Source organism: Aphelocoma coerulescens, chromosome 7 (assembly GCF_041296385.1).
Source record: "Aphelocoma coerulescens isolate FSJ_1873_10779 chromosome 7, UR_Acoe_1.0, whole genome shotgun sequence".
NCBI lineage: Eukaryota > Metazoa > Chordata > Aves > Passeriformes > Corvidae > Aphelocoma > Aphelocoma coerulescens.
In genome coordinates, this window is record NC_091021.1 from 12,287,222 (window position 1) to 12,312,154 (window position 24,933).

The 24,933-nt window shown below is 39.8% G+C and overlaps 1 protein-coding gene across 3 annotated transcripts in view; it reads right to left on the reverse strand.

Annotated features, from left to right (window-relative positions):
• Positions 1-2,046: 2,046 nt before the first annotated feature.
• Positions 2,047-24,933, reverse strand: part of ALS2 (alsin Rho guanine nucleotide exchange factor ALS2) — a 37,489-nt gene continuing 14,602 nt past the window's right edge. For 2 of the 3 annotated variants that reach the window (XM_069022169.1, XM_069022168.1), the window contains exons 10-34: positions 23,621-23,792; positions 23,052-23,232; positions 21,325-21,390; positions 18,714-18,876; positions 17,792-17,923; positions 17,435-17,563; positions 17,062-17,132; positions 16,640-16,706; positions 16,148-16,350; positions 15,959-16,024; positions 14,469-14,567; positions 13,796-13,960; positions 11,561-11,672; positions 11,182-11,259; positions 10,939-11,072; positions 8,865-9,053; positions 8,499-8,616; positions 7,803-7,960; positions 6,951-7,073; positions 6,276-6,452; positions 5,836-5,881; positions 5,265-5,326; positions 4,495-4,644; positions 4,143-4,239; positions 2,047-2,774 (exon numbers count right to left, since the gene is read on the reverse strand). In XM_069022169.1, the coding sequence (XP_068878270.1) occupies positions 2,736-2,774; positions 4,143-4,239; positions 4,495-4,644; positions 5,265-5,326; positions 5,836-5,881; positions 6,276-6,452; positions 6,951-7,073; positions 7,803-7,960; positions 8,499-8,616; positions 8,865-9,053; positions 10,939-11,072; positions 11,182-11,259; positions 11,561-11,672; positions 13,796-13,960; positions 14,469-14,567; positions 15,959-16,024; positions 16,148-16,350; positions 16,640-16,706; positions 17,062-17,132; positions 17,435-17,563; positions 17,792-17,923; positions 18,714-18,876; positions 21,325-21,390; positions 23,052-23,232; positions 23,621-23,792 (2,997 nt within the window). In that variant the 3' untranslated portion in view covers positions 2,047-2,735. The remainder of the gene's footprint in view (positions 2,775-4,142; positions 4,240-4,494; positions 4,645-5,264; positions 5,327-5,835; positions 5,882-6,275; positions 6,453-6,950; positions 7,074-7,802; positions 7,961-8,498; positions 8,617-8,864; positions 9,054-10,938; positions 11,073-11,181; positions 11,260-11,560; positions 11,673-13,795; positions 13,961-14,468; positions 14,568-15,958; positions 16,025-16,147; positions 16,351-16,639; positions 16,707-17,061; positions 17,133-17,434; positions 17,564-17,791; positions 17,924-18,713; positions 18,877-21,324; positions 21,391-23,051; positions 23,233-23,620; positions 23,793-24,933) is intronic. The other variant, XM_069022170.1, reaches the window with a different exon arrangement.

Genomic DNA, 24,933 nt, shown 5'->3' on the forward strand with positions numbered 1-24,933 from the left:
AAAGAAGAGAGAAAAAAAGTAATTACCCTGAAGCAATCCAGCTGGAAAGGTCCTGCAGGTTAACTCATTTCTTTTTAGTTACAGCAATACACAAATCAGAGCTGGTCTGTACTGATTTCCTAATGCATCACAGCCCAGAGCGGCTGTGAAGTGGAATCTGTGTCAGAAGCACATTAAATCCTGGGATTTTCTTCAGCTAATAACCGAGCTATGTATCAGAAGGACCAAAAATAATCCAGCCCAGACTGTCTGCTTCCCTTAATCAGCCAAGCTAAATTCATATGTGATACCACGACTTTTTCTAAGAGGTTGAGTGTATATATACATACCTACCTCTCTATGTTTATATATGTAAAGGCAGATGTATCCCTTGGGTTGTGTAGTTCCCAGCTGCACCATTCACAGAAAATGAAGTTACACCTTTAAAGTTACTACATATTTGTAGATACACCTTGTTCTTGAAAGGCAGGAAGATAACACAAAAACTTCCCATCTCCAGTTACATTTTTGGTTTAAGTTGAAAGCACAGAATCGATGTAAGAAGTCATATGAAACAAAGTGTAATATTAAAATCCTTTCTTCTGAAATATCCAAATACAAGAAAGGCTAATTCAAAACAGTTACAGGGGGAAAAAAAGTCTGTTTTTCACGGTTACACTCCCACAAAAGGCAAAATAAATCCTGAATTCTGATCTTCTGCGGATGAAAATTCTGGCCCTTGATTTACTCAGCTGTTTGGCACAGCCCCTTTTCGAAGGGCAGTTCTGTTCCTACAGGCTTCAGTTAATAGTTTCTTCTACATTGAGTTCCAAGAGGTGATTGCATAGAAAGGCTGCATGTAGTGCCAGCTGAATTCTGCCTTATACTTCATTGTGCTCTTCGCCCCTGGTTGTGTGTCCTCTCCCCTTCTCAAGCTAGCTTTCTATAGCTTCCCTTTTATTCATATTATTGCTTATCTCTCCTTGAATTAGTCAGTATAATTTTAAAAATTAAGCCAATTAATTAAGCCAACACTAAATTGTTTGCAAACATGAAGTCCACTCTGTATTCTCTTATCACTAGTCTGTTGCAAGTTTAACAATAGTTTTAAACATCATTGCTCCAGAACTACTCTTTCCCCTTCTCTGAAAAAACAAAAAATAATTTTGAAGAGACCAATCACTTTTACTTTACTATGAAAACTGCTACATTGCAGCTGTTGTTCAACACAACAGTATTTTGGCATATGGTTTCTTTCCATTTAGATGCCAATATACAAGCCATGATCACTACTCCAAAATATGGATTAGCATTATCTATGGCACTCTAACATCACTTAAGCCATTACAACATTCTGTAGTCTCTTTTTCCCCTCCTTTTTTTTTTTTTTTTTGAGTCAGTCCTGGCACCTACAATACTCTAGTTACCCACTAGTGTTATTGGTACAAAGGAAGTTGGCCATAAACCACAGAACACACACACACACTCACAGATTCCCCAGGGAAATTACTTGTTCTCTGCAGCCTCCGAGGTGAGCTGCTCGTGATCAGGATCACGCTAAGGGACCGCAGGGAGCTTTCCCAAAGTGGGAACACCTTGTAATTAGTGCCAAGAGAGACAGCCCAGTGTGTCCTGCTCCGAGTGGAAGCATGGAAGTACCAAAGCTCTGCCTCAGAGGCAGCTCTGGGTCGGCACAGGCAGAACCAGGAGCAACAGCAGCAGTTCCAAACCTGCTGGAGCAGCCACCCCAATGCAGCCTGTGGGGTGAACTGCTCGGGAGCTTCCCTGCAGCGGGAAGAGCTTGGTATCGGTGCCAGGAGTTCACCTCTGGGGCAACTGCTCTGCATGCTGAGCCCTGCTTCCTGGGAAAGGGCTGGACAGCACTTGCTGCTGAGGAGGGGAGTGAGAGAGGAGCGTGGTGGGCACCTTGTGTTAACCAAGGTCAACGCCCTACATCTGTTCAAGAGCACCCTTCACCTTTCTTCCCTCCTACCACAAAGGCTGCCAGAGACAGCATTTGTCCTCAGGGTGAACAAACTGAACACAGCACAGCATTTCATTCAGTGCCAAAATCTGAAGTGGTCAGTGCCTTTTATTTATTTCATAAACATAAAGAATGGTAAATGCCTGTATATTTACAATTCTAGTAAACAGGGAAGTCCATAACAGTGTGATTATTTCCACAACAGCACATGAATACTGCATTCAGCAATGCTGTTCAACACAGATGCCTCAAAACCTTTAAAGTCAAACACACTATAGGTAACCATTATAAATATGAACATATTTCTATTTCCTTAAATAAACATACAGCTTAATTCAGGAAGACCAAATGGTTCTGTGGTGCAATTCATTCCCTTTAAACGTTTCTGCTGACAAACCAGGAATAAAAACAAACCCACTGCTTTGGAAGCCATGCAGTCCAGACTCTCACAGGTGTTCTATGTAGATGCCATGCCTTTGTGCAGCATGGTTAATTTAAAAGGAGTAAATAATCTGTTACAATAGGAAAGTATTTCTTCTTGCTAGGTACTTGACAAATCAAGTCTTTAGCTTCATCACCACTTCACAGAAATCTTCTGGCTGCAGTTTTGGAATCTTAGAACTGAGTGTTCAGAAGAAACAACTGAGTATTTTCATCTGTAGCAGCAGAACTATGACCAATTATTTTCTAAGGGCCATTTCAGGGAAGAAGTGGTTGTTAGTGAAGTTCCACTGAGTAGATTATCCCACAGAGGCAGGTTGTAAATGATGGTCTAGGTAAGCTTTTCATGCTGAATCTGGTAGTAACAGGCCTGAATTAAAACAAAGTTCAGATTAGCACAAGTGCCACTTCACAGCAAAGCATCACACACAAAAAGGTTGATTTTTTTTCTATGCAAGAAAACAGGACAAGGCTCTCTACAAGCAGTAATGCAACAGTGGCACTCAACAAATGAGAACCTTCTGATATGTAAGCAAACAAAAGGAGCAACAGGAGACTAAGTTAAAAATTACATCCAACTCCTAATCAAGCAAGATAGCATGATTTGGGACTCTAAATACTTTCACAGCTCCCAGCTGTGCCAAGATTAAAGTATATTTTTTGCTTACAAGTCTCTCTTTGCCCTTTGACAGAAGGACTCAAAAATTTAAGAAAATATTTTTTTTACAGGACAAGGATGCAGGGATGAAGCATTCAGACTGAAAAGCAAAGGTTTCCATCACCCTGACCTGCTGCTTAGAGTTATTCACTTCTTAATGCTGGTTCAAATATGCACTGAGTCAGGTCAGCCAGGATCAGAAACTTAATATAAATGTCTCAGACAACACTTGCACCCATAGCAAATTAGATTCTACTTCTGCTTCCATCATGTAGGTTCTTTAGTAAATTTGAACCACTGCAAACCTTCCTTTTTTGCAACACTATGAAACTAACAGGTCTTAAAAAAAAAACCTCTGGACCCAACTATTTTGAGTTTGCACAGACAGAAAATACAGTCATGTTCACCTAACAGTTCAGTTTAAGATTTTAATTTAAATTTCAGATTAACGGCCTCCCTCCAAAACATCATCACAAAAAGGCTCCACACAGCTGAATTGTCCAAAGATCCACTTGATGAACAGTTTTGAGATAACAAAACACCAGATTTCCATTATGAATGTCTTAGTGTACAACAGGATGTTCTTCCAAACACACTCTCTTCCTTTTCCCATACTTAAAAAGGTAAGAATACTTGATAAAATGTGGAGAGTGACAGAGTAATATTTTTTACCCTAAAACTGCATTCTTGGAAAGTCTTGATGTAATGTTAAACTTTAATGGAATGGCTAATCTCCAAAGAAGCACTTCATTTCAATTTTTATAGGGAGACTAAAGGCTTGTTAGGTTGCAGGGGAATGACAAGCTCCAGGTGAGCATTTAGAACAGTTCAACAGCAACCAATATTACATTTCAATAATGTACATTTGCACACTGCACCATTTTTCTTAGCAGTACCTGCAATTATGAGGTTATCCAAAGCTCTACATGAAATTTCCTTGCCTATCCTAGTAAAAAAATTCAATAAAAAAAGTCAAAGAAATTATAGCCTAATGTTCATATAATTGTCCTAAGCTGATCCTTATTGCTAAAAGCTGATTATTTCCAAAGAAAGCCTTTAATAACTGAATAATTTCCATACCTTCAAGGTAGTGAACATAATGCCTTGCTCTCCATGCTGGAGATAGGGATCCATCAGGTCTTCGATTAAGTGCACCTCAGACCCCAAATTCCTTATCCTGTCACATGTGAGAGTGGGAAGGTGAACATGTGAACAGAAGCTGTCAGTATAATGGTTTTTAATTCTGAATTCAGGGCCTTTTCACAATAAACTGTTCAAGACTTTTTCAGGCCAAAGCAAACAGTCAAACTGGAAAATTTATAGTTACAAAAAGCCATTAACTAATCCTGTAACAAGCAGCTGGAGTGTTTAACACAGAAGTACTTGTACTGCCTATACTCAGCTTATGACTGATGCCACCCTTAGTGCCTACCTGGCTCGTAGCACCACATAGAGAAAAACAGGAAATAAGTCATCCATGGACCACAGAAAATCTTCCTGAAGGGTCTCAAGTACACTCTGGGAGATCTCCTCAAAAGTCTGCTGGATCACCTTCAACTTGTCAGCTGGGGTAAATGTGGTACTATTTGGAGAGCAAAAGCAAACCAGGGTAACAGTACACAGTTAGAGATCCACATCTAAATTAGGAAGGCAGCTTGCTGGCCAGCATGGCCCTCCCCGTGCCCAAGGAGGTCAGTCAGACATTCCCACTGCAGCAGCCAGGGCTGCCAAGGCTGCACAGTACCCACGTTAGAATCACCACATCAAGGCACACTACTGCAAGTGAGACTCTCTTCACAGTTTTTAGTGTTTTAATATAGTGGTAAAAGGGAAAAATTCCTTTCTAAAATATTTTTAATTCCTTAATTTCTTAAATTCTTGCATAACAGACACAGAAAAGCCTCCCATGCACAGGTCACTTTACCACAGCTGCTTGGAAATTCACATGTGTGTTTGACAGACATCCTTATGCCTTTGATTCTAAATGGTGTCCCACAGGCACCTTTCAGTCGTGTTTAGGAGGCAACACTTCATTCCCCAGCAGGAGAAATTGCTTTTTTACTCAGAACTGGAAAATGTCTTAGTGACTTTTCTTATAAAGGTGAACAAAAAAGGTGACATGTAAAGGATCCCAGTCAAGTATACTATCTACTACTATACCAGGAACATTAAAACACTGAAAGACAGATTGCAGAGAATTACCTGATTTGCTGTAAACATTCAACAGCAGAGGCAAAGCAGGCGTCTTTTGTGTTTGATGATACCTGTGTAATCATGGCAAGATTTATCAGGCAGGTTCAGCACCCCCACTGTTCAGTGTTGAGACTCTTTCAACAAGATAATGATTAAGAATGTAAACTATATGTTTTTCCTAATCAGAAAGTATTATAATGATATAACCCTCTTAATTAAGCAGCTTGAAAATTTCCTTGCTAGACTTTTATTCTCACACTTTCCTAACTGGAGACCAAGCAAAGGTCTCTTGAATTCACTACCAAGTCAGACAGAGAGTGACAAAGCTGGACTGATGGCCACTGTAAGAAATCACGGAATGGTTGGGGTTGGAAGGGATCCCTGGAAATCACTGAGTCCAATGCCCCTGCTAAGTCATTAATGCAGCATTCAGGTAGTAGGCAAACTTTAAGGAAATATAATAACATAGCATATCTTAAGCAAAAAGCCTGGTCAAAAATTCTTTCATCACTTCTTCATGATTTCAGCTTCTTGAAAGAAGCACTGGGCAAAACATGTAAACAAGGCCCAATGAACATACCTTTCTACTCTCTCCAAGGATGGATACAGTTCCTGGCCAAAATTTCCTGCAAGAAACCCAACACAGTCCACTGAGAGAACATAGTCTTAAAGTATTTTTTGCATTACAGAAATGAAGTAATGTTCTCAGACACAACAGCCCTTCCTACAGGATCAAATACACCTCCCACAAGAAGCCAGAAAGCTCTAATTTCAAATGCCTCACTCTGATCTTGTAGCAACATCAATCTTTACCTCCTTCCCATCCCTCCCACCTCCCCATTCTGGAAGAGGGAAGGTTTGATTCACTCTCTCAACCCTTCTAATTAGCTTGAAGACATGTTTAGATGCATTTTAATCAGAGAAAATACTTTAGAAAATTGGGGGTTTGTTTTAGTTGCTGTATCTAATTACATGCCATAACCTTTGCCAGTTTCTGTTTTACTGCTGTAGCATACTCACGCTTGCACTCCAAGAAAACTGAGAAGAGCCATATCAGTTTGTTTGTTTAGACGTAAAACACATTCCCAGTAAATGTCCTCCTCACGCTCGTTGTCCAAGGCATACAACATAAACAGGGGAGGATAGAGGCGTGGCAGTAATACAGGGAGCAGCAAGCCAAAACTGGTTACCACATAGCTGCAACAAAAAAATAGAGGGGATGGTTTGCAGTGGAAGACATTAAAAACCTAATTATCTATAAAAATTGAATGAAAATCATTGGAACAAATCTTTCCTGTAGCACAAGCCTATTCTACAAGGGATAAGAGTAAAAAAGTAAGTACAAATCCATCAAATAGCAACTCTGATAAGAAAAGATTATAAATTACTTCCAGTGCTCTTATCCCAAATACTTTTATGAAGCCCAGGCCCAAGCCTTAACTTGCTTACCCGTAACAGACAAAAGCAAATTTTAAGTAAAGAACCATTGCATGGAACAAGCATGAAATGCTTATTACAGCCATAACATGGAAGTCTGCTTATCAGAATCTGTCATCAGAACCAAAGGGAAAAAAACCACTGCTTATATCCATCAGTTGAATGTGCGTTTATCTTTCTTCCCCCACCCAAGGAAAAAAAAATTCAACAAATAAAATAAAGGCTTTGTTAGTTTTTATTTGTTTTTCCTTTATGTACCCTGGCTCAGGAGATTCTGATCTGGAATCAGATTTCCCACTGCAAAATGATCGCCGTCCTTTTGTCTCTGTTGCCAGAAATGGAATTGTGCTGCCTTCTTCCGGGAGATCAGGAAACAAGAACCTAAATGGCAACACACGTAACAGTATTTGAGGTCACTTCAACAAGTTTCCACAAATCTCAGCACTAAGGCAAGACTGGAGAGAAAAACGTCAGCAGAAATAATATATGGTGGGCTAAGACAGCACAGCTAACACACATACAGCACCAGCTCCCTGCAAGAAAACTTAGGAAGGCCAACCCCTCCAACGCCAAGGACACCTTTCCTACATCAACATCACTTCCCTCCAGACAAGGCTTCTATCTGTTAGTAATTTGGAGTATTTCTGCTTTCAGATTGGTAGGACACAATTAAAGCTGTAATTATTCTCAAGAATCTAAGCCAGCTCTTCATAGGAAGATTGTTCATCCACTTTGGTAAGAACTTTAATGCCATATTGGTAAAAACGTTATGGAATACCCTGGGATTCCCCATCCTCACTGGTGTTCTACACCCTTTGAACAGTCTTTGCACACTGCCGATATCCAGAGACACTAAATCGTAAATCTGTATTCCAAATGCGCTGCTTACAGCCACATTTTGAAGTACGATGTAGGATGTAACACACTAGGTGTGAAGAGTTTTTGACAAAATAGTCAAGACTCCTTAAAAAGATTAGGAAAATACAAGCAACCCCCAAAACCAAGTCACAATGCCAGCACCTTTGAACTGTACAACATGAGACAGCTTCAATAGGTGAGCCAGCTTTAACGAATTCAGCAGGAGTTTGACTTGAAAATGAGTCTCGTTACCTGACCAGCTGGAAGATGCGTTTGAGGTAGGACTTGATCTCTCTGACAGCCTCCTGCAGTAATCGTCGATTTGCTCCTACTCCAACATAGGTCATTCTATAGACAGCTACCAGTGTTTCCACCAGCTTGCCCAAGGGATGGAGAGGAGTATCACAAGCCTGAGACAAAGGATATTAATTGGCCAGTCAGATAGGTCAATGGCAGACAAATTTAAAAAACAGAATTCAAGAGATATGGGTCAGAGATCCAACAACAGGCTTTCAACAAATACTACAAATATCTCAAAAATGAGCTATATTTAACACATTTCCACTTGGATTATAAAATTTATGTGTCAGCTAAATACAGGAGTCAAGACAGTACAAGAATTTGTGCTACTACTTGGACTAGTCATCTGTCCAGTAGTCTTAAAATTAACATGCAAAAATTAGCAAGTATTTCAATATGCTTTACTGGGATCCAATGTAGAAGAATGGAAACAGTAACTGAACAGAAACTGACTTTAAGAGAGCATTTATTAGGTATTCAATGATTTTAGTCTTAGTTGTGGACTCCAATGTATTAAGAAGTGATGAGCAAGCATGAACTATGGATTATAAGAGTGCAATTATGGAAATAATTAGGAAAGCTATTACAAAGTGAACTTGATGTCATGCCTTGCCATGCCTTACTATGTGAGCATTTCAGTCACAATACCTTTATCAAGTATTTTTTTATATTTTCATATTTTTCCAGGGTGAAGGCACCAATGTGTTGTGGAATGAACTCCAAACTTTCCAGTGTCTGAGTATGTGAGCGGCTCAGTAATTCCAGGCTGCAGTTTAAAAAGACAAAGACGTTGTACAGGTTGAGACATACGATAGGGAACAAACCCCCGACATTAACAACTGAACTAGTTCTAAACACCAGTATGCCTCTGAAAGGGCTTGTAGTGCAGAGCAGTAACGTTATGATTTCGCTTGGAGTTTGCTGTTGTTTTAACTAAACCTTTACAGCAGAGTTTCTAGTTTAGAGCAGAGTGCAACCCTGCTTTGCTTGCTGATACATTCTCTAGGAGCCAACCTGTCTTTGTGCTGCCGTCGGTTGGTGGTCAGAGCCACCGCAATGTTGTCCCAAGCCTTCCATCTGTCCCCCTGGCCAGGGCTCTCACAACCAAGCTGGTTCCAGCATTCTTCAAATACTGCCCTCCATTTCTCATCAGGAGACACTGCCAGGATCCCAAGTTTCCGCCTAATAAAATGATGAGTGGGTCTGTTAAAATTAAATAGCAATGAAGCAACACATTCAGCTTGAAAACCACTCATGGCTAATGTCAATCTAATCTCTCACACTGTTTTACCAAAAGCTGATATACTTAACAGTCTCTACTGTGAACCAAGTTTCATCACTAAGAATAAAGCTAGAGCTTATTATTAATACCTACATGAGAGAACAGCTATGAACCTTATTAGTTTTACTCTTTCTTGCAGCCTTCCAGGAAATGGTACAACAATGGACTGGTGCTTATCTTCACCACTGGTATTCATTGGGAAGTCTCAGGACACGTTCATGTAGCAAGGACACAGTGTAAGTAAGTCCCAAGTATCTCACTATCCTGGAAAGCACAACTAGCATAGCTACCCACATAAATATCAAGGATGGATACACAGCTTCTGACCCTAAAGTAGCATCTACAGATAACATTGCATGACATGTTAGGGATGTGCTGGTAGAGAGCAAAACCAGCTCAGGCATCCTTTCACTGCCAGACAATGCTCAGGGATCATCTATAGCCAGAAGAAAACCATGAGTTCTTCTTCCCATATATATATATATATAGATAAAGATATCTCAGACATATAACGAAATTTAGGGCTTTGAAAAGCTTTCTCAAAACAAATAATTGCTGTCAGGGTTAACAGTTCTATCTTGATTTAAATCAAGTGTCAGATAATGTCAGACCTTTCATTAATATTTCTTCCAGCACATTTGAGATGAGAACTAATAACACAGGTATTTCCCCATGCTGCCAGTTTCACAAAGCAGGAAAAGTAGGCCCTAAGTCTTTTCAGAAATTATACCAGAAGATTTTCAGCTTGAAGACAGGTGGAAAAGGGTAGCTGAAACCCTTATTTCACAAGCAATCCTCAAAAATATGTACATACATTTATTCATAGACTCCCTACTGGGGTAAAAAGCAGACAGCTGTGAAGGCTGCAAGTGTTCAGTTCAGCAGGGAGGCCCTGCTTGAGTGCTGTTGTAGGTGTCAGCACTGTCAAAAGAAATTACCAGTGAAAGCTTCAGGAAGCCTACTGAGAAGTAATCTATGTAAAAGTATTAGAGCCGTGTTTGCCATTTTAATCTGAAATATGAGAGCACGCTTCCAAGATACTGAATCCCATACAGCAATTGCTAGAGCAGTACGTGGTGCTACCAAATACCAACATCTCACCATCACCTCTTTAAATTTACTTAGGTTTCTTCTACTCAGATGTATCAGTTATAACTTAAACATGTTTTGGTTTTTTCCCCCAGAAATAATTAAGCAAATTGCCCTAATGCATTTGCTATACAGACGGGTTTATGGATGCTTTTCAAAGCAATCTTTGCCAAGTTATTAAAATGCTCTTTTGCAATTCAGCAACTTCGTATTTTCTTACTGCTTGGAAGAGTGTAGGATCTAATCAATTCTGTCCAAATATATCCCCACTGGCATTAGTAAATGACACAATTCATTAGGTTGCTAACAAAGTAACTGGCAGAAGGCAGAGAGGTCTGTGATTAACTTAACCATCCTAATACAATTTAGTCTTTCTCAGGAGCTCAGAAGCCAGCAGCAGCTGTGAACTCAGGTTCTAACAGTCAGCTCCAATATAAACAAAAAAAATTTCAGACTGCTACAGCACAGTAGCAGCACATCAGCTGCCCTGTAATTTCATGCCACTATTTGCATATTCAAGCAGCAATTAAAGCAAGAATAACTATAAAAATATGTTTAACTTATTTCATTTCCTGAGCAGCAAGAAAGAGGAATATTTTCAAAACCTCACTGTTTCTTTGGAAGAAATACTTTTAACTGGCCTTTGAAAAAAGACAACAGTTCTGTTCCTAAGTATTACTGAACCATATGAGAAACTATTTCTTATTCAACACTCACAGTGCTTTAGGCTTGTCCTTCTCATTCTCATACAAACTAGGTTTGAAGTAGGTTCCTGTGATTTTTATTCCAGATCCCCACTCTCCACTGAAGAGACCTTCAATATAATCTCCATTTGGTAAGGTCAGTGTTCCCTTGAGAAAAGATAATTAAAAAATTAACTGAAATCCGTCTGGAAACAAATTACAGCCTTTAAATTTTTTTAGATGGTAACAGTTTACAAGTGACAACTGTAATACTGACCTTTCCACTCAGAGTCCAGTTATCTGAGAATTCCCCCTCATAGACTGTATCATCCTCAGAAAGCAAAATTCCAGTCCCCTACAAAAACAATCATAAAGAACACAAAGCAGTAATTATAACAGAAGGCCAGACCACAGATCTAAAGATGTGCTTTAGAAAAACCCATTACTAATTCTTAGCAAGTAGCAATTTTAAGCTGTTTCTGAAGTAGTCCTAGGTAAAACAGAGCAAGGATTATAAAGGCAGTTCTAAAAGCATGGACAACTGAAGATTAGAAGAACAGAAGCTTTACACAGCCTAACACACACTCATCTGCCTCAGAAAGCTGCCACACTTCACGGTAAAGTCCCTACAGCCCAGGGTCCAATGTCCAACTCACCATCATTTTGTTGGTGCTGAAGGCTCCTTCATAATACAGTCCAAACTGAGTAACCACAACACCATTGCCTTGGCAAAGGTCATCTTGCCACATTCCCATGTACTTTTCTCCTCTGAAGAAAAATGAAGTAGGACAGAGTCTGAATAGTACATTTATAGTCTTTCTTTGGCTTTACAGCCACATTTGACCATTATAGAAACCATCAGAAGAGAGTCATAGAGCACTTGCTTTGAGTCTGGCAGTTTAGTTTCACCAGCTCCATGGAAACAGAAACTCTTTTTGATACAAATCAATTATAGCGAACTTTCACAATTCATATTTCAAATTGGCCATATCCAGGCAAGCTGATGAGCTGAAATGGTGCTGAAGCCCTCTTAAGCCCAGTGCATGCCCCAAGGAACCTGAGCAGTAGGCTTTTGTTCTGCCAAAGTTTTTTATTTCTTTTACCTAAAGTCAGATGACTCAAACTGAAAGAATAATAAATAAAAAGAAACCAAGCTGTTGTTCTTGGGGAATAGGAGGGAGACCTAGAAATTCATACATGACATTTTTGAAATATTAGAGTCCAAAAATTGTAAGGAAACACATCATATTGTAGAAAGTTTCTGTGTAACAGCCTAACAAAGGTCATGATATAAAAAAAATTTAATTAAAAAATTGCTCACAAACATCAGATTCTTTCAGACTATTTTAAATACTTTTTTTTTTCCTGTATGTAAGCACACAGAAGTCAGGCTAGAGTTGTTTGAAACTTATAGTGCAAGTCCAAGATATTTTGAAACAGCCTATTTTTACAATTGTTCTGAAAGAGAATGCAATATTTTCACCATGCAATTAATAAACCACTTGTCAAGGCCTTTTTTTCTGCTTTTAGAGGGAAACTAGTGATTGATTTGATACAATTCTGTTTGTTACCAAGCATTTTCCTTGAAATGTACCCAGGAAAAATTATGTTTATAGTAAACCGAGTAAGCCCAACCATTAAACTAAGCTCAGGGGTCTCTCCCAGCTGACTGGCCCCATAAGTTGGCAGGAAGCTGGTCTGATTCATCCTGCCAACTACAGGGGCCTCTGCTGGGTGAAGGCCCCTTGGAGAGAGATTCCACATGCTCAGTTACCAGGATGGAAACTCAAAGTCACACTTGTTCAAAAAATTGTTTTGCAACAATGACAGCAGGCAATAGTGTCTGCAGCTATTCCTTATTTGTCTGGGCTGCAGAATAAGTGCAGAAAAAAATCCTGAGGACACAAAGATACACACACAACCTCCCCAAGACTAGAAACAAAACTACATCAGGGTAGCACTCTCATGTATGAGCTCTGGAGTAAAAAGCAAATGCCACACTCTTCCTCACCATGAACTGCCGCTGCATTTAGAAATTCTGGAGGTGAGAGGATTTGCAAGAAAAGCTGATATCTCTTTAGTTTGTCCTAGGTAAATAAATGACTTAGGAAAATATGCAAAGACATCTTGGCACTACAGTGTAAGAACAACCACCACCACTGAGCAAGACTGGATGCAAAACAGACACCTGGAAATACTGGAGATGTTACAACAGCTCATGTTACAGAAAAACATCCCCCCTTCACCCATCAGACTTTTGCCTGCTTGGCTTTTGAAGTGGGCATTCAGTTAAACAACAATTCCTTGGGCTTCCACCAAAAGCTCTTTCCAGAAAAACAACCAATAAATTGGTGACTGAAAGACAGACTATATTGATCTGTGCTCAGGGTTCATTTAGTGCAAGTCTGTCTCTGAGACCATCTGTTCAGTAATCTGCCCTGAGAGAAAGCATTTTCCCTCCACTGCATTGGCAGAGTAAGCCAATGGAAAACCTGAGCATGAGTTGAAATTCATGAGCACCATTATCTGCCACTGAACAACCCAGTCTTATAGCCTGAGATGAAAGAATACTCACATGACATTCATAACACTTTCAGCACATGCACAACACCTCAACAAGACACCATATTCAGAGCTAGTTTTCAGGCAGGAGTAGGACAGAAAAGCAAGACAGAAAAAAACCAGTGCAATCCCTCCACCATTCGCTCCGGAAGCAGCACCAAACAGCAGTTCCCAGACCCAATTCTTTATATCATCAACCGAGAAAGCCCAGCAATAAAGAAGAAGAAAAGAGACATGCACTATTACTGGTACTAACAAACCAAATCCTTTTCTACTCTTTTTGCAATTGCATGTCATATCTGAGTTTTAAGGATTTGTGGAAGCATTACCTTGTGATATCATCAAAAACTCCATAACCACTCTTCTTGTCCATTATCCACTGTCCAATGAACATACTGGGAGAAGAAGAGGTCAGCTTCCCACTGCGCAGCAGCCCGTGCCCATGCCGCATGTTATCCTGGAAACACCCTTCATACACCTCACCAGTAGCATAGCTGGAACAGCGACAACAACAAAAGAACAAGTAAGAGTCCTGTCATCGACTGCTCCGTTGCGGGGCTGGTTTTGGAGTTTTTGATTGGTTTTGTTTTGTTGGGTGCTTCCCCCAAAAAAATCAACCCTCTCTTTTTCCTTCTAGGAATTGCATTACAACCACACCCAGCAGCAACTACAGCTGAAGTCTGTTTGGGATAAAAGCGATCCTTTAATACAAGTCTTTGGATGCTTTGTTGTTTTAAAGCCATCCTCTGCCCAACAAGCAAGGCCATTAGAGGTGATATTTATCTCTCAGAATAAAGAATCCTCTCTTAATGCAAGGTGGCAGCAACATTAGAACAGACATTAATAACAGACCACTGTACAAGTTCCATTGTGAGCACAGCAGAAAATAAGCCACGCTAACCACAAGTCTGCAATGTAACAAAGCTACACACAGAGCCTTGGTCAGAGCATCAGCCCTGCTCTCCCTTCTGCAATGACAGTAGCACATGTGCCACATGTTACCTGTACACTCCATGCCCACACATTTTGCCTTCCTTCCAGTATCCCACGTAATGGTCCTCTTTATTCAGTGCTTTGTTAGGCACTCTGTATTCACCATACCTGCCAGTGCAGAGATGGAACACAAGCAGCTGTAACACCGATACGTTTCATTAATGGAGCAGACACAAATCACAGAGCCATTCTAAAATCAGAATGCTCTCTCTCATTTTCAGTGCATCTCTAACTACAGCAGTCACAGATGATATTTTTTATAAGAGAAAGCAAGTATTCCAGCATCACTAGGTCAATTTAGTCCATACTGCTCTCTCCTGTTTGATTGTGACATGCTGTAAGCACTCCTCTCGCCACCACATTGCAGCATTTTTCTCAGGCCGTAAGCCTTCTCAAATCTTAAGACTGCTTCTACCTTTATTATTTTCTTCACCTCTTGATAACTCAAGTACACTCTCTTCCAGGGAAAGATGAGGACATGTATTGCTACAGAAAATATTTTTTTAAAAGATGCTAGCTTCCAATTATGCTTAGTGTAAAGGAATTATTCACAATTTCAGCATGCCTGAAAAGAATGTGATACACAGCTGTATTTATTGATTTTAATCTCCTGAGGAGATTAAAATCCAGTTCAGAAGGTTCTCTGGAGGGCATGTCCAACCAACCAGACACTACTGTTAAGTGCTGAGACTATAACATGCATGCTGAAATACAAGTACATGCATTTGATAATGTCAGCAATTACAGCTAAATACTAATGCGTTTATTTCTGGTTGGGCTTTGTTTGCAATATTTCCATCTCCAACAACCCTAAAATCTCCAGGATTAGTTACAAATGACCAAAGCTCTAATCTGGTTTTATAGTTTGACATTATACCAATAGCCAAGAGGAATTTTAAAAAGCTGTCTGCAGTTCAGACCACATTTCAATTTCCCCTCCAACCCATTATTTTAAAAATACATCTGGAAGCCAATAGAACTCCCCACATATTTTTATCCTGCCCAGTACAGACATGTCTGCTCACAAGATGCATATAAAAATGCCTTTGGAAGTAAGTTCATCTCTCAGCCTCAACAGTGCTCTAAGTAGATTCTTAGCAATGAAATCCACAGATTAGTTCAAAGCTGCGTAATACATTAAGTTATTTTCAAGTGGTTGTATTTGTTTCACTAGATAACATGATAATGTCTACAACTTCCGTTCAGCCTACTTTCAGTCTCCTCTGTAATAGTCACCTTCATCATCAAGATCACATACTCTCATTAGTTTTCACCCAAACCCTGAAGTCTCAATTCACGGTTTTGTCTCCTTGCTAGATTACTGAACCTTTGCTCTACCAGAAATACAGCAAAGAAAACACGAGAGAAGGTGCATCACTATGTTGTAAGAAAGGTCAGTAAGATTCACTGCAAAACCGTTAATTAAAAAGGTTTTGCTGTTTTCTCCTACAACAGAAAGTATTTCTTACCCAGCTCCACAAGTAGTGAGAATATCTTACCCATCCTCCAGCCCAGTCCGGAAAGTCCCAGAGTACATTCGTCCATCTGCCCATTTTAGGATCCCTCTGGAAAAAAATACAAACCCATGCCAATATGTAAGTTAATCAGTTCACTTTGCACTTTCCAAATACCTTCTGTGAGTGAGCCTAGTTATTGTTACCACAACCACTCCATTCCAATGCTTTTACCTTCCATGGGGTTTTCCTGAAAGCCACCTCCCATCATAAACAGCATCCTTGAATCGAGGGTCCTTGTAGAAGGTGTATTTGGCACTGCGAGAAATAGGAGGTTCCTGTCTTGGCACATTCCCACCAGCTCCATATAGAATCATGTCAGAAGTCCCTTTAAGGGCCTGATCCACTGCTTGGCTTATTGCCCTCAGCCACTTGGTCTGAAACAGAAAGTGGTTCATCACAGAATTTAGCCAACACTTGTCTTTGCACTGACTCTCACCTTTACAGCAAGCACAGTCCTGTCCCTGGCACTGCTCAGCACAGTGCTGTGCACTGCAGCACTGCTACCCTCAGGCACCATATACAGCCAGCCTGCACACCCAGCTGCAGAAAGACTCCATTCTTGGGAAATACTCAGGCAATCCTTCTCCCAGTTTGGATTCACAGGTAGGGGAAAAAGCCTCATTTGCATCACTGAAGTAGTGTCAAATTCGTAGATATGCCCACCTTCTCCTGTGGTGTTGAAGAAACAAGAACAAACTGTTCTTCTGGTGTTGTAATCTTCAACCCGTTCCTACATGGGGGGAAAAGTATTTTAATCTGTGAAATTCCATCCTGAAAACCCAAGGTTTCTTAAAGCATCAGTATTGTATCTTCTCTTCCCTACCCCAGCTAGCATTCCCTTTAAGTCAGCAATAAAAAGAAGCAGCAGCAAAGAAGACTTGCTTCCCCCTTGACCACCTTATTCTTTCCAATGTTTACACCATTTTTTTTTAAGACCTAGAAATACAACATTTTCTGAAACAAGAAAAAAGGGTAGACAGTGCTGCAATCATCATATTCCACTCCAAATTCACAATAATTGGTTACAAAACGCTCATTTTCTCTCCCAAAATATTAGACTATTTCAGCATCACAAGAATACTCACACGTTACCAGCTTCTTCTGAAAGAGCTTCTACCCACAGTGTGGACAAGGGAAAAATATGGTGTGTTGAGAACTGTAAGAAAGGAGAAGGGAAACATCACCGGTTACCAATCCATTAATCCTGCCCCATTTTTTTTCTAAATGGTTTCTTTTTTCCCTTTCTTTGAGGACTAGGAAAAACTGAGCATTAGGGACTCTTTCTACCACCCTGATCCAAGAAACAGCCAACAGAAACCACGCTGGTCACAATCAAATGTTAAAAAGGCACATAATTTCAGATTTATTTTTACACTGCAAAAACGTCACTGTATGAAAAATAAGTAATGTTGTTTGAAGCAGAGAAAAGGCTTTGTTCCTGGCTCCAAGCTGGCTTACCTGAGCATGCACCAGAGCATCGTTGAAGAGGATGAACCAGTTCACAGAGAACCTTCCTGCGTGCTGCAGAGACAACCCCCGATTGCTGCTCTCACAGATCAAACGCCGCTCCGGCTTCCGCAAGGAGTCCTACAGGTGGGGTCAAAAGCAAAATGACACAATCTCACTTCTCACTGATTGTGATCTAAGGTCAGTGCTTTAGTCTTTCACAGTAAAGGCCCAACCTTTCTAAAGTAAAGAGTACTACAGCAACACCAACTGGAAAAAACAGCAAGTGCAACTGGGACAGCAGCATCAGTAATAGGCACTAAGAGCAATAGATTCAAGCTGCTAACAGACTGGCAGTCGTCACTATACCGTCATTTTCCCAGGAAAGGTCTTCCAGAAGCCAAGGGTGTATTCTGCTTCTTTAATTTTTCTGCTAAGATGGACAGCAAGGCTCTCGTAACATGAACTGGAATCCTGCAGCTTCTGGTATTCTGGAGATGCCTGTAGGGCACAAGGTAAGACAGAGCTGAGGGCGTTTCTGAATGCCTGTACCAACACCACCAACCAAGCTGCAATACAACTGCTCACTTTATTAAATCAGCACTAAGTGCATGACAGTTGGTCTGGGTACTAAACAAAGCAGACAGTTATTTTCTTGGTCACATGTTCTGTTGATGTGCTGAGAGTTTTTAAAAAATCACAAGAAGGTCCCTGAATGTTACAAGGAGAATGATTAATACACAATTACATGATCTACCTTCTTGCAGCTTAACAAGCTGTACTAGAAGTAGTGCTCCTAATTGCCGGAACAATATTCTAAATTACTATATTGGGCTAAATGTACAAGTAGCTACCGTTCCTGTTTAGTCATCTTTTATTTCAAAACAAAGCAATTATATACATCTAAATGGGTGGTAAAAGTCTACCTAATATATATGTAGTGTTTTTAGTAGAGTATTACAGCAAGGGTAGTTACAGAAATGATGCCAGATGAAACTGAAAAGCAACAGGCAAACATCAAAACAATGTATTTGCAATTAAGCACTGAGGCACACAAGCTCTGGCACGGTAACAAGTTTCTACGTGTCATGTGCTCTGTGCAGGTGGTGTAAGATTGTGCAAATAAATCTACAATATCTTTTTATCTTCCCTGCAGCAAATACAAGTTTGAGGTAGCTCCTCTGAGGAATAAGCTGTTTCTAATTACCTGGCATTTGCTTCACACAGTTACTTCCAAGCTTTAAGTTTCATGTGTGTATTTATTGAACTAGAGATAAAAAAGCCATCCTACCACTTCAAAACATGTGGCAAGCTTTAACAAAGTTCTGGCATAATTATGAAGTCGTCCAAATGGCATGAAAAACAGAGCATTCAAAACTTCCACTAGTTGGAGGTTTTCCTCATTCTTCTCAGACAGTTTCTGTAACAGCTCCTGGTTTTTACTCAAGAAGTCTCTAAATGATGGGACCATGGGGAAACAGAGGGACAAGAGAAGAAAAAAGACAGACATCAGTGATGTTTTATGTAAATGAGCCCAGATAATTTTTTGTATTATCATAAACCAATACAAATTATAAGGGCAAATGCATGCTGCTTATTCATCTATTCACAATGCAGTTTGAGAAGGTACAGCAGTAAAGACATGTAGCTAAAACTGCAACACAAGAGTTGTTTTTTACTTCTAATTTCATATGCTCAGTCATCAAACGGGTTGAAGAAAATTGACTGTGTTGCTCACTTGGAGTGTAACCAATCGCCTTTTCCTCTTTACCACTTGATTAGTAAAGAACAAACAGGTGGAAAGACTTCCCCACTGCTTTTAAAGTAATAAGTTTCTAACACTGTTGATTTATACAAGAAGGCCTGAAAGAATCTTAGCTTTGCTCTAATGCACTTCCCTAAAAATACTGAAATAATTTCTTCCCCCTCCTGTTGTTCAAGGCAACAGACCAGTTCTTCCCCTAACTACAAAAATTACATCCTACCTCAGAGAAAGGCAGGAAATCTGTTCAATCCTCAGTCTGATTTCCAAGAGGGAGAACTAATCTAGTTCAGAGAAGAAGAGGGAAATGATTCTGAAGACAGTACATTAGCACACAAATCCAGGATTTCTTCATTAAAAGGAAAGCACACCTGTTTTTCCCTCTCCTTCGCTGTGTGTGCTCACTGGTGCTGGCACATATGACACGTGCATTGAAACACATCCAGCTGGGAAGCATTTAAACCACAAGCTGCAAGAATCGGGGGAAGCTGAGAGAACAGGCCCCAGGGACAGCAAAACAGATCAGAGGTCACAGAAGGCTCCCTAAGAATGCTACATGGTTACTGAGATGTTATCTCACACAAAATACTGTACCTTGTCCTGCTCTGCTAATGATATTTAAGAAGTCTGTTATTGAACAAGCCTTAGGAATAAAGAAGACTGTTTTTCCCAGTTTTAAATTTATGTCCCTGGACAGCTTGCTATTTTTAATTTTGAGATCCTCACATGGAAGTTTTTCAGCTGAAAAGCACAAACAGTAACAGACAACACTCAGTACAACCTGTCTACTCTTTTAGAGGACATGCTCAAAAACCTGCAACTATGGAGACTTCCATTGAAGCTGGCACTTTTTTAAAGTCAGGACTACACCTAATGCATTCATGCTGCTGAACATCCATAAAAGATGGACTGACACCATTAACCATTTACTAAAGACAGTATCCCTCAGGGAAGGAGTGGGGGGAAGTTCATTATTAGCAGTAGATATTCTTAACTTCCCTTTGCAAGGAACAGGACAAAACTTGCACATCATCTCTTCCCTGAAGCGTTATTCACCTAGTGAGACCCCGGCTGCAGTAGGAGAAGCTGTGACACCCAACAGTGACAACTGATGTGATGAATTCAGCATGGGCGATTTCAGAATGAATTATAAACAAGCTTATACTTGAACCAAGATTTCCTCTAAGTCACCCTAAAAATCCTGACCAATGAAAAAAGATTCTCAGTGCCTCTCTGCAGGGGGATTCTGTATTTAGACTTTGGCACTGGTCCTCGAGTGCAGAATAGTCTTCATCCTAGGTACATGCATTTCCAAGAACTTCCAGTATCATCGTTTACACTGCATTCAAAGCGGTCCATAAATGTTAATGGAATTACCCCCAGATTACAGAATTTGTAATTTTGGAAGGAAAGGCAGCAATTCCACAGACAAATTAAAAATTACCCTCAGTGCAACAACAACTTCAAAGCACCAGGGTGAGAGATCCAGCGTCATTACTTTATTTCCTAGACAAAAATACTACTGAAATGAGAAAAAAGCTTTATGATCTAGAAACCTCAAGTGTACTGTCTCAGGTCTTAAGATACAATTCCTTCCTCCCATTTACAGCATCTATGCATGAAATAGAGCAAAGAAACCTTGAGAGGCAGAAAAGATGCACAGGCAGAAATGTTATTTTTGCATCATTTTAAAGCACTTCCATAAACTTAAAGAATTCAAATGAAAGTGAATTCAGATTATCTACTGTAGCTAATTCTCGTCTGTATTTTCTTGACAGCAACATTTGAAAGAATAAACACTAACACTGAACAATGATAAACATTTAACCTCATTTAACTAAGGTTTTCAAAAAAATCATTATCTGAACTCTATGTTTCTTTGAAGGACTTTCCAGTAACAAGCTTTTTTCCTCCTTTCTCCACCTTCAAGATGAAGTAACTGAACTCAGCAGCATTTTAACCTTAATTTTTATCACAGTTAAGGTAACTTTCTCTTCATCTGAAGGAAAAGGAATTAGTGTACTCAAGTATGCTGAGACCAAGTCTCTGCATGGTCATTACTACACACATAAAAACTCCATTATTTACAGTTCTTTGCTAATTGATAAAAATGGCCAAAAAATGGTAAAGGTTTGCTTACATTGCTGGCTTTGCAAGGAGCATAAATCCTCCCATTACAAGGAAGTTTGTTACTGAAGTACAATACCTAATATAGGGAAGAAAAAGATCTTCAGTTACAAAATGAAAACATCCCTGAAAGTAGCAACTGTTGTAATGTCCAACAGTTTATAATGACATCTGTAGTATCTTTTACTATTCAAGTTTTATAGTACTTGACCAACAGTGTTACTGAACACCTGGCATTCATCTTCCACATGGAACACTGAACATGCATCACTAGTCCACATTTCTGCTGCCATTAGCACAATGCAGAGGGCTTACTTTAATGTTATTTTTGTTTCTCTCTGATTTGGGCATGTACAGAATAAACCACCTGTTCCAACCACTTAGTACTGCTAGCTTCTAATTATAGTTAAGATGGAAATTTCAAGATAGGAATTTTCTCTTTTCCTGCTATTTAACATTCTACCTCTGATTTCTCCCTATCACCATTAAAAAAAAAAAAAGAAAAAAGAATAAAACCCAACACCTTTCTCTAAGGGAAGAGGTCTCTGCTTAACCCATTTAGCAGATTATACTTATGTTGCCTGACTGATCCTTGAGAGATGCTCATGGCATTACACATAAAAACATGCAGGCATTAGGGAGCAAAAGAGAAGAGCAGAAGACAAGCAGTAACGAGAATAGAGATTAGGTATTTCAGTCTTTGAGGCAGAAGAAATTAAAATTTTCTATTCTGAGTAATGAGAACCAATTCTGAAAATTCAGGTTACAAGAAAAATTCGAGTTGAAGACTAAGTAAGAAAATGAGAAAATACCTATTTAGAATTATGAACAATCTATATGATAAACAGAGATGAAAGCTTCTTTTAGGGTGATACAGCGTAAGTTCATCACTGGCCCAGCAAAAATGTTATTTGTTGTGCTTGTGTTCAAAGAAACTGCAATTAGTTGTCCATTCAAAATGCTCCTGCATAACAAAAGTGATAACTACTGAAGTTGATAATCTTGAAATTTTGTTTCCTTAGATATTTTCAGACATCTGGTAACCAAGGCTACATTCAGATATGACATTTTTAGACTCTCTGTTAAGCCATTTTCCACAAAAACCTGTAGGTATTAAGTATGATGAGACTTCTGTCATATTTAAATAAAATTGTCCAGAAACTACAAGTTACTGAGGGGAAAGACAGAAAACAGGTTGACTGCATGGACCTTCTCTCCCAAAAGCATTAAGCCAATAAAAACAATAACCAGGAAAATTGAGACTTAATTCTGAGTACTAAAGCAGCTCCAGCTTTTGGGTGACAGGTGCAGTGACAGCTGTTTAGCAGATACGAGGACAGAAGAATTTCCTTCTGGAAGACAACCTTTAGTTAATGGCTATTGAAAAAGCATTTTGTAACCACAATAAACCCCCAGCCTAGGTAATTAGCAGCCTAGGTAATTCTATCACATTATACTACAAGATTCTTATAGGCAGCAACCAAAGAAGAGTCTGTACCCAGAGTTTTACACAAGGGAAGCTGATGCTGTCCATGTGCTCCACTGGTGAAGACCTGGAGATACATCTCACTACAAAATGTATTTGTTTGTGTAAAACTCTCCATATATTTCTTTCTAAATCACAACAATACAACAGTTACATAGCTTTCCTTATGACCTACTTTCCCTTAACTCAGGGCTTGTTGCAGTCAGTAGATTAAGCCTGCAGAGACTCAAGATGAGAGGGAATTGGATACTTGCTCAGTGTAACTATCCAAAAAGAGACTGGAATGCTTCAGGATGGCCAAGCTCCTGGCTTCTTTTACTCCATGAAGAAAGCTACTTAAAGAAGCTCCATGTTGACCAATGAGATAGCACAGCTTGCTGAACCTGCTTGCCATTTCCTGCAACAACTGGATTGTATTTGCATTGCCCAAATTATCTGTAACAGACCAGAAAGCAATTTAGCTTACCTTATGAAAGAGCAGCACCCATTAACAGAGAGAATCACAACATGGTGCTTTTTAGATGTTTTATCAGCACTTTCACCTCATGGCTACGTTATTCAGAATCAGAAATTCAACAGTTTTAGACTAAATACAGTGCACATAACGAAGGTATTTCGGGTGAAACCATCAGGAAAGTGCAAATAGTAACAGAATGTACACTGTCAAAATGCAACTGTCCTTCACCTCCTCATCCAAACAGGGGAGAAAGCAAGACTTTCGATTTATCTTGACAAAATATTACTCATAAATTTTGCATAACAGAAATTTGTTGTGGAACTTCAGGGAAACAACAGCAAGGAAAACATTAAAAGAAGGTCTTACCTAAACCTAAAAGAGGTCTAAGGACCTGAGATTTGATCTCGCTCAGTTTGAAATAAAACCTTCTCTCAGTAGCAGCCAACTCATGCAAACTGGCAATATATCCCATTACGTTTTTGTCTACTAAGGCCAGACAGTTGTCACCACCAGCTATCACATTGCTTATGTACCCTATCTGAAAGATGAAAAAGAGAAAAGAAAAAACAGCAGCTTTAATATTTTTCTTTTTACACTCCAATTTAAAAATAGAGTAATGCAAATAACGCGTATTTTTAAGAGCGCTAAGCGATAGTATTAATTACCTTCAGTTACAAACAACCCATTCAATACTGGCTTAATACAAGAATGACAAAAGTTGAAGATACATTTATAGCCACTGCTGTTCATTTTCCTGATTCTGACAGAGCCTGAAGACAATGAACAGACCACCTTTTAAGGTGGCTCATGCAACCATGCCATGTTTAAGAGGTAGTGACCTTAGGGCACATATTGGCGCACCACTTGTAACCGCTGGACTCTGCCTAGCAGGCTGCCTAGGGCCATGCCGGAGTCCATTTCGGACAGCCCCGCGATGTGGCTCCGGCAGCCAGCAGCGTTACAACGCAGTGGGGGTAAAGAGGTAGAGAAGGGTCTCTCATGAGGGATTGAGATGGCTTTAATCACATCTTGCCCCATGATGTTCAGAGGTAGAGAGACAGCGCGGTCTGAGCGCGGGGTGGTATTGCCAGGGGCCCAGGGGCGGTCCCTGGGCGGGGTTGGGGTACAGAAGCAAATAGGGAGTAACCGAGGGAGTGGCCAAGGCTAAGGAGGGAACAAGGCAAACACACAAAATCACGGGGTTAACAGCCCACCACATTCAGTCACTTCTAGAACTGCAATATGCTTATATCAACAATGTTATTAAATAGCATCATTACATCAGCTATTTCTCCTATTAAATATGAAGAGAGAAGAACAAGCCTTTATTAGAATTATGACTGATCTGAACAGGTCCTTTCTGGACCTGGAATATGTCTATTTATTGATAAGAGTCCAGCTTATTGATACTGCAGTATTATTAACAGTACGTATTTGCTTCCCACAGTACTTCAAAGCAAAATTCTTCCCTAAGGTGCGCACCAGTGCCACTGATGCACTGTGGTTCCTCATTAATTTTGGTTCACACGCAATGCCACAGAGTAATTCAGAGTTTGAGCTCTACTTTTATTTCCTTGGTTGCTAAATAAAGGATTCCCTTGAAACACTGAGCCAAAGTTGTTCGACAAGCAACCCACAGGCCAATTCTCATATGCAAGAGCCTACCAGTCACCTTTAAA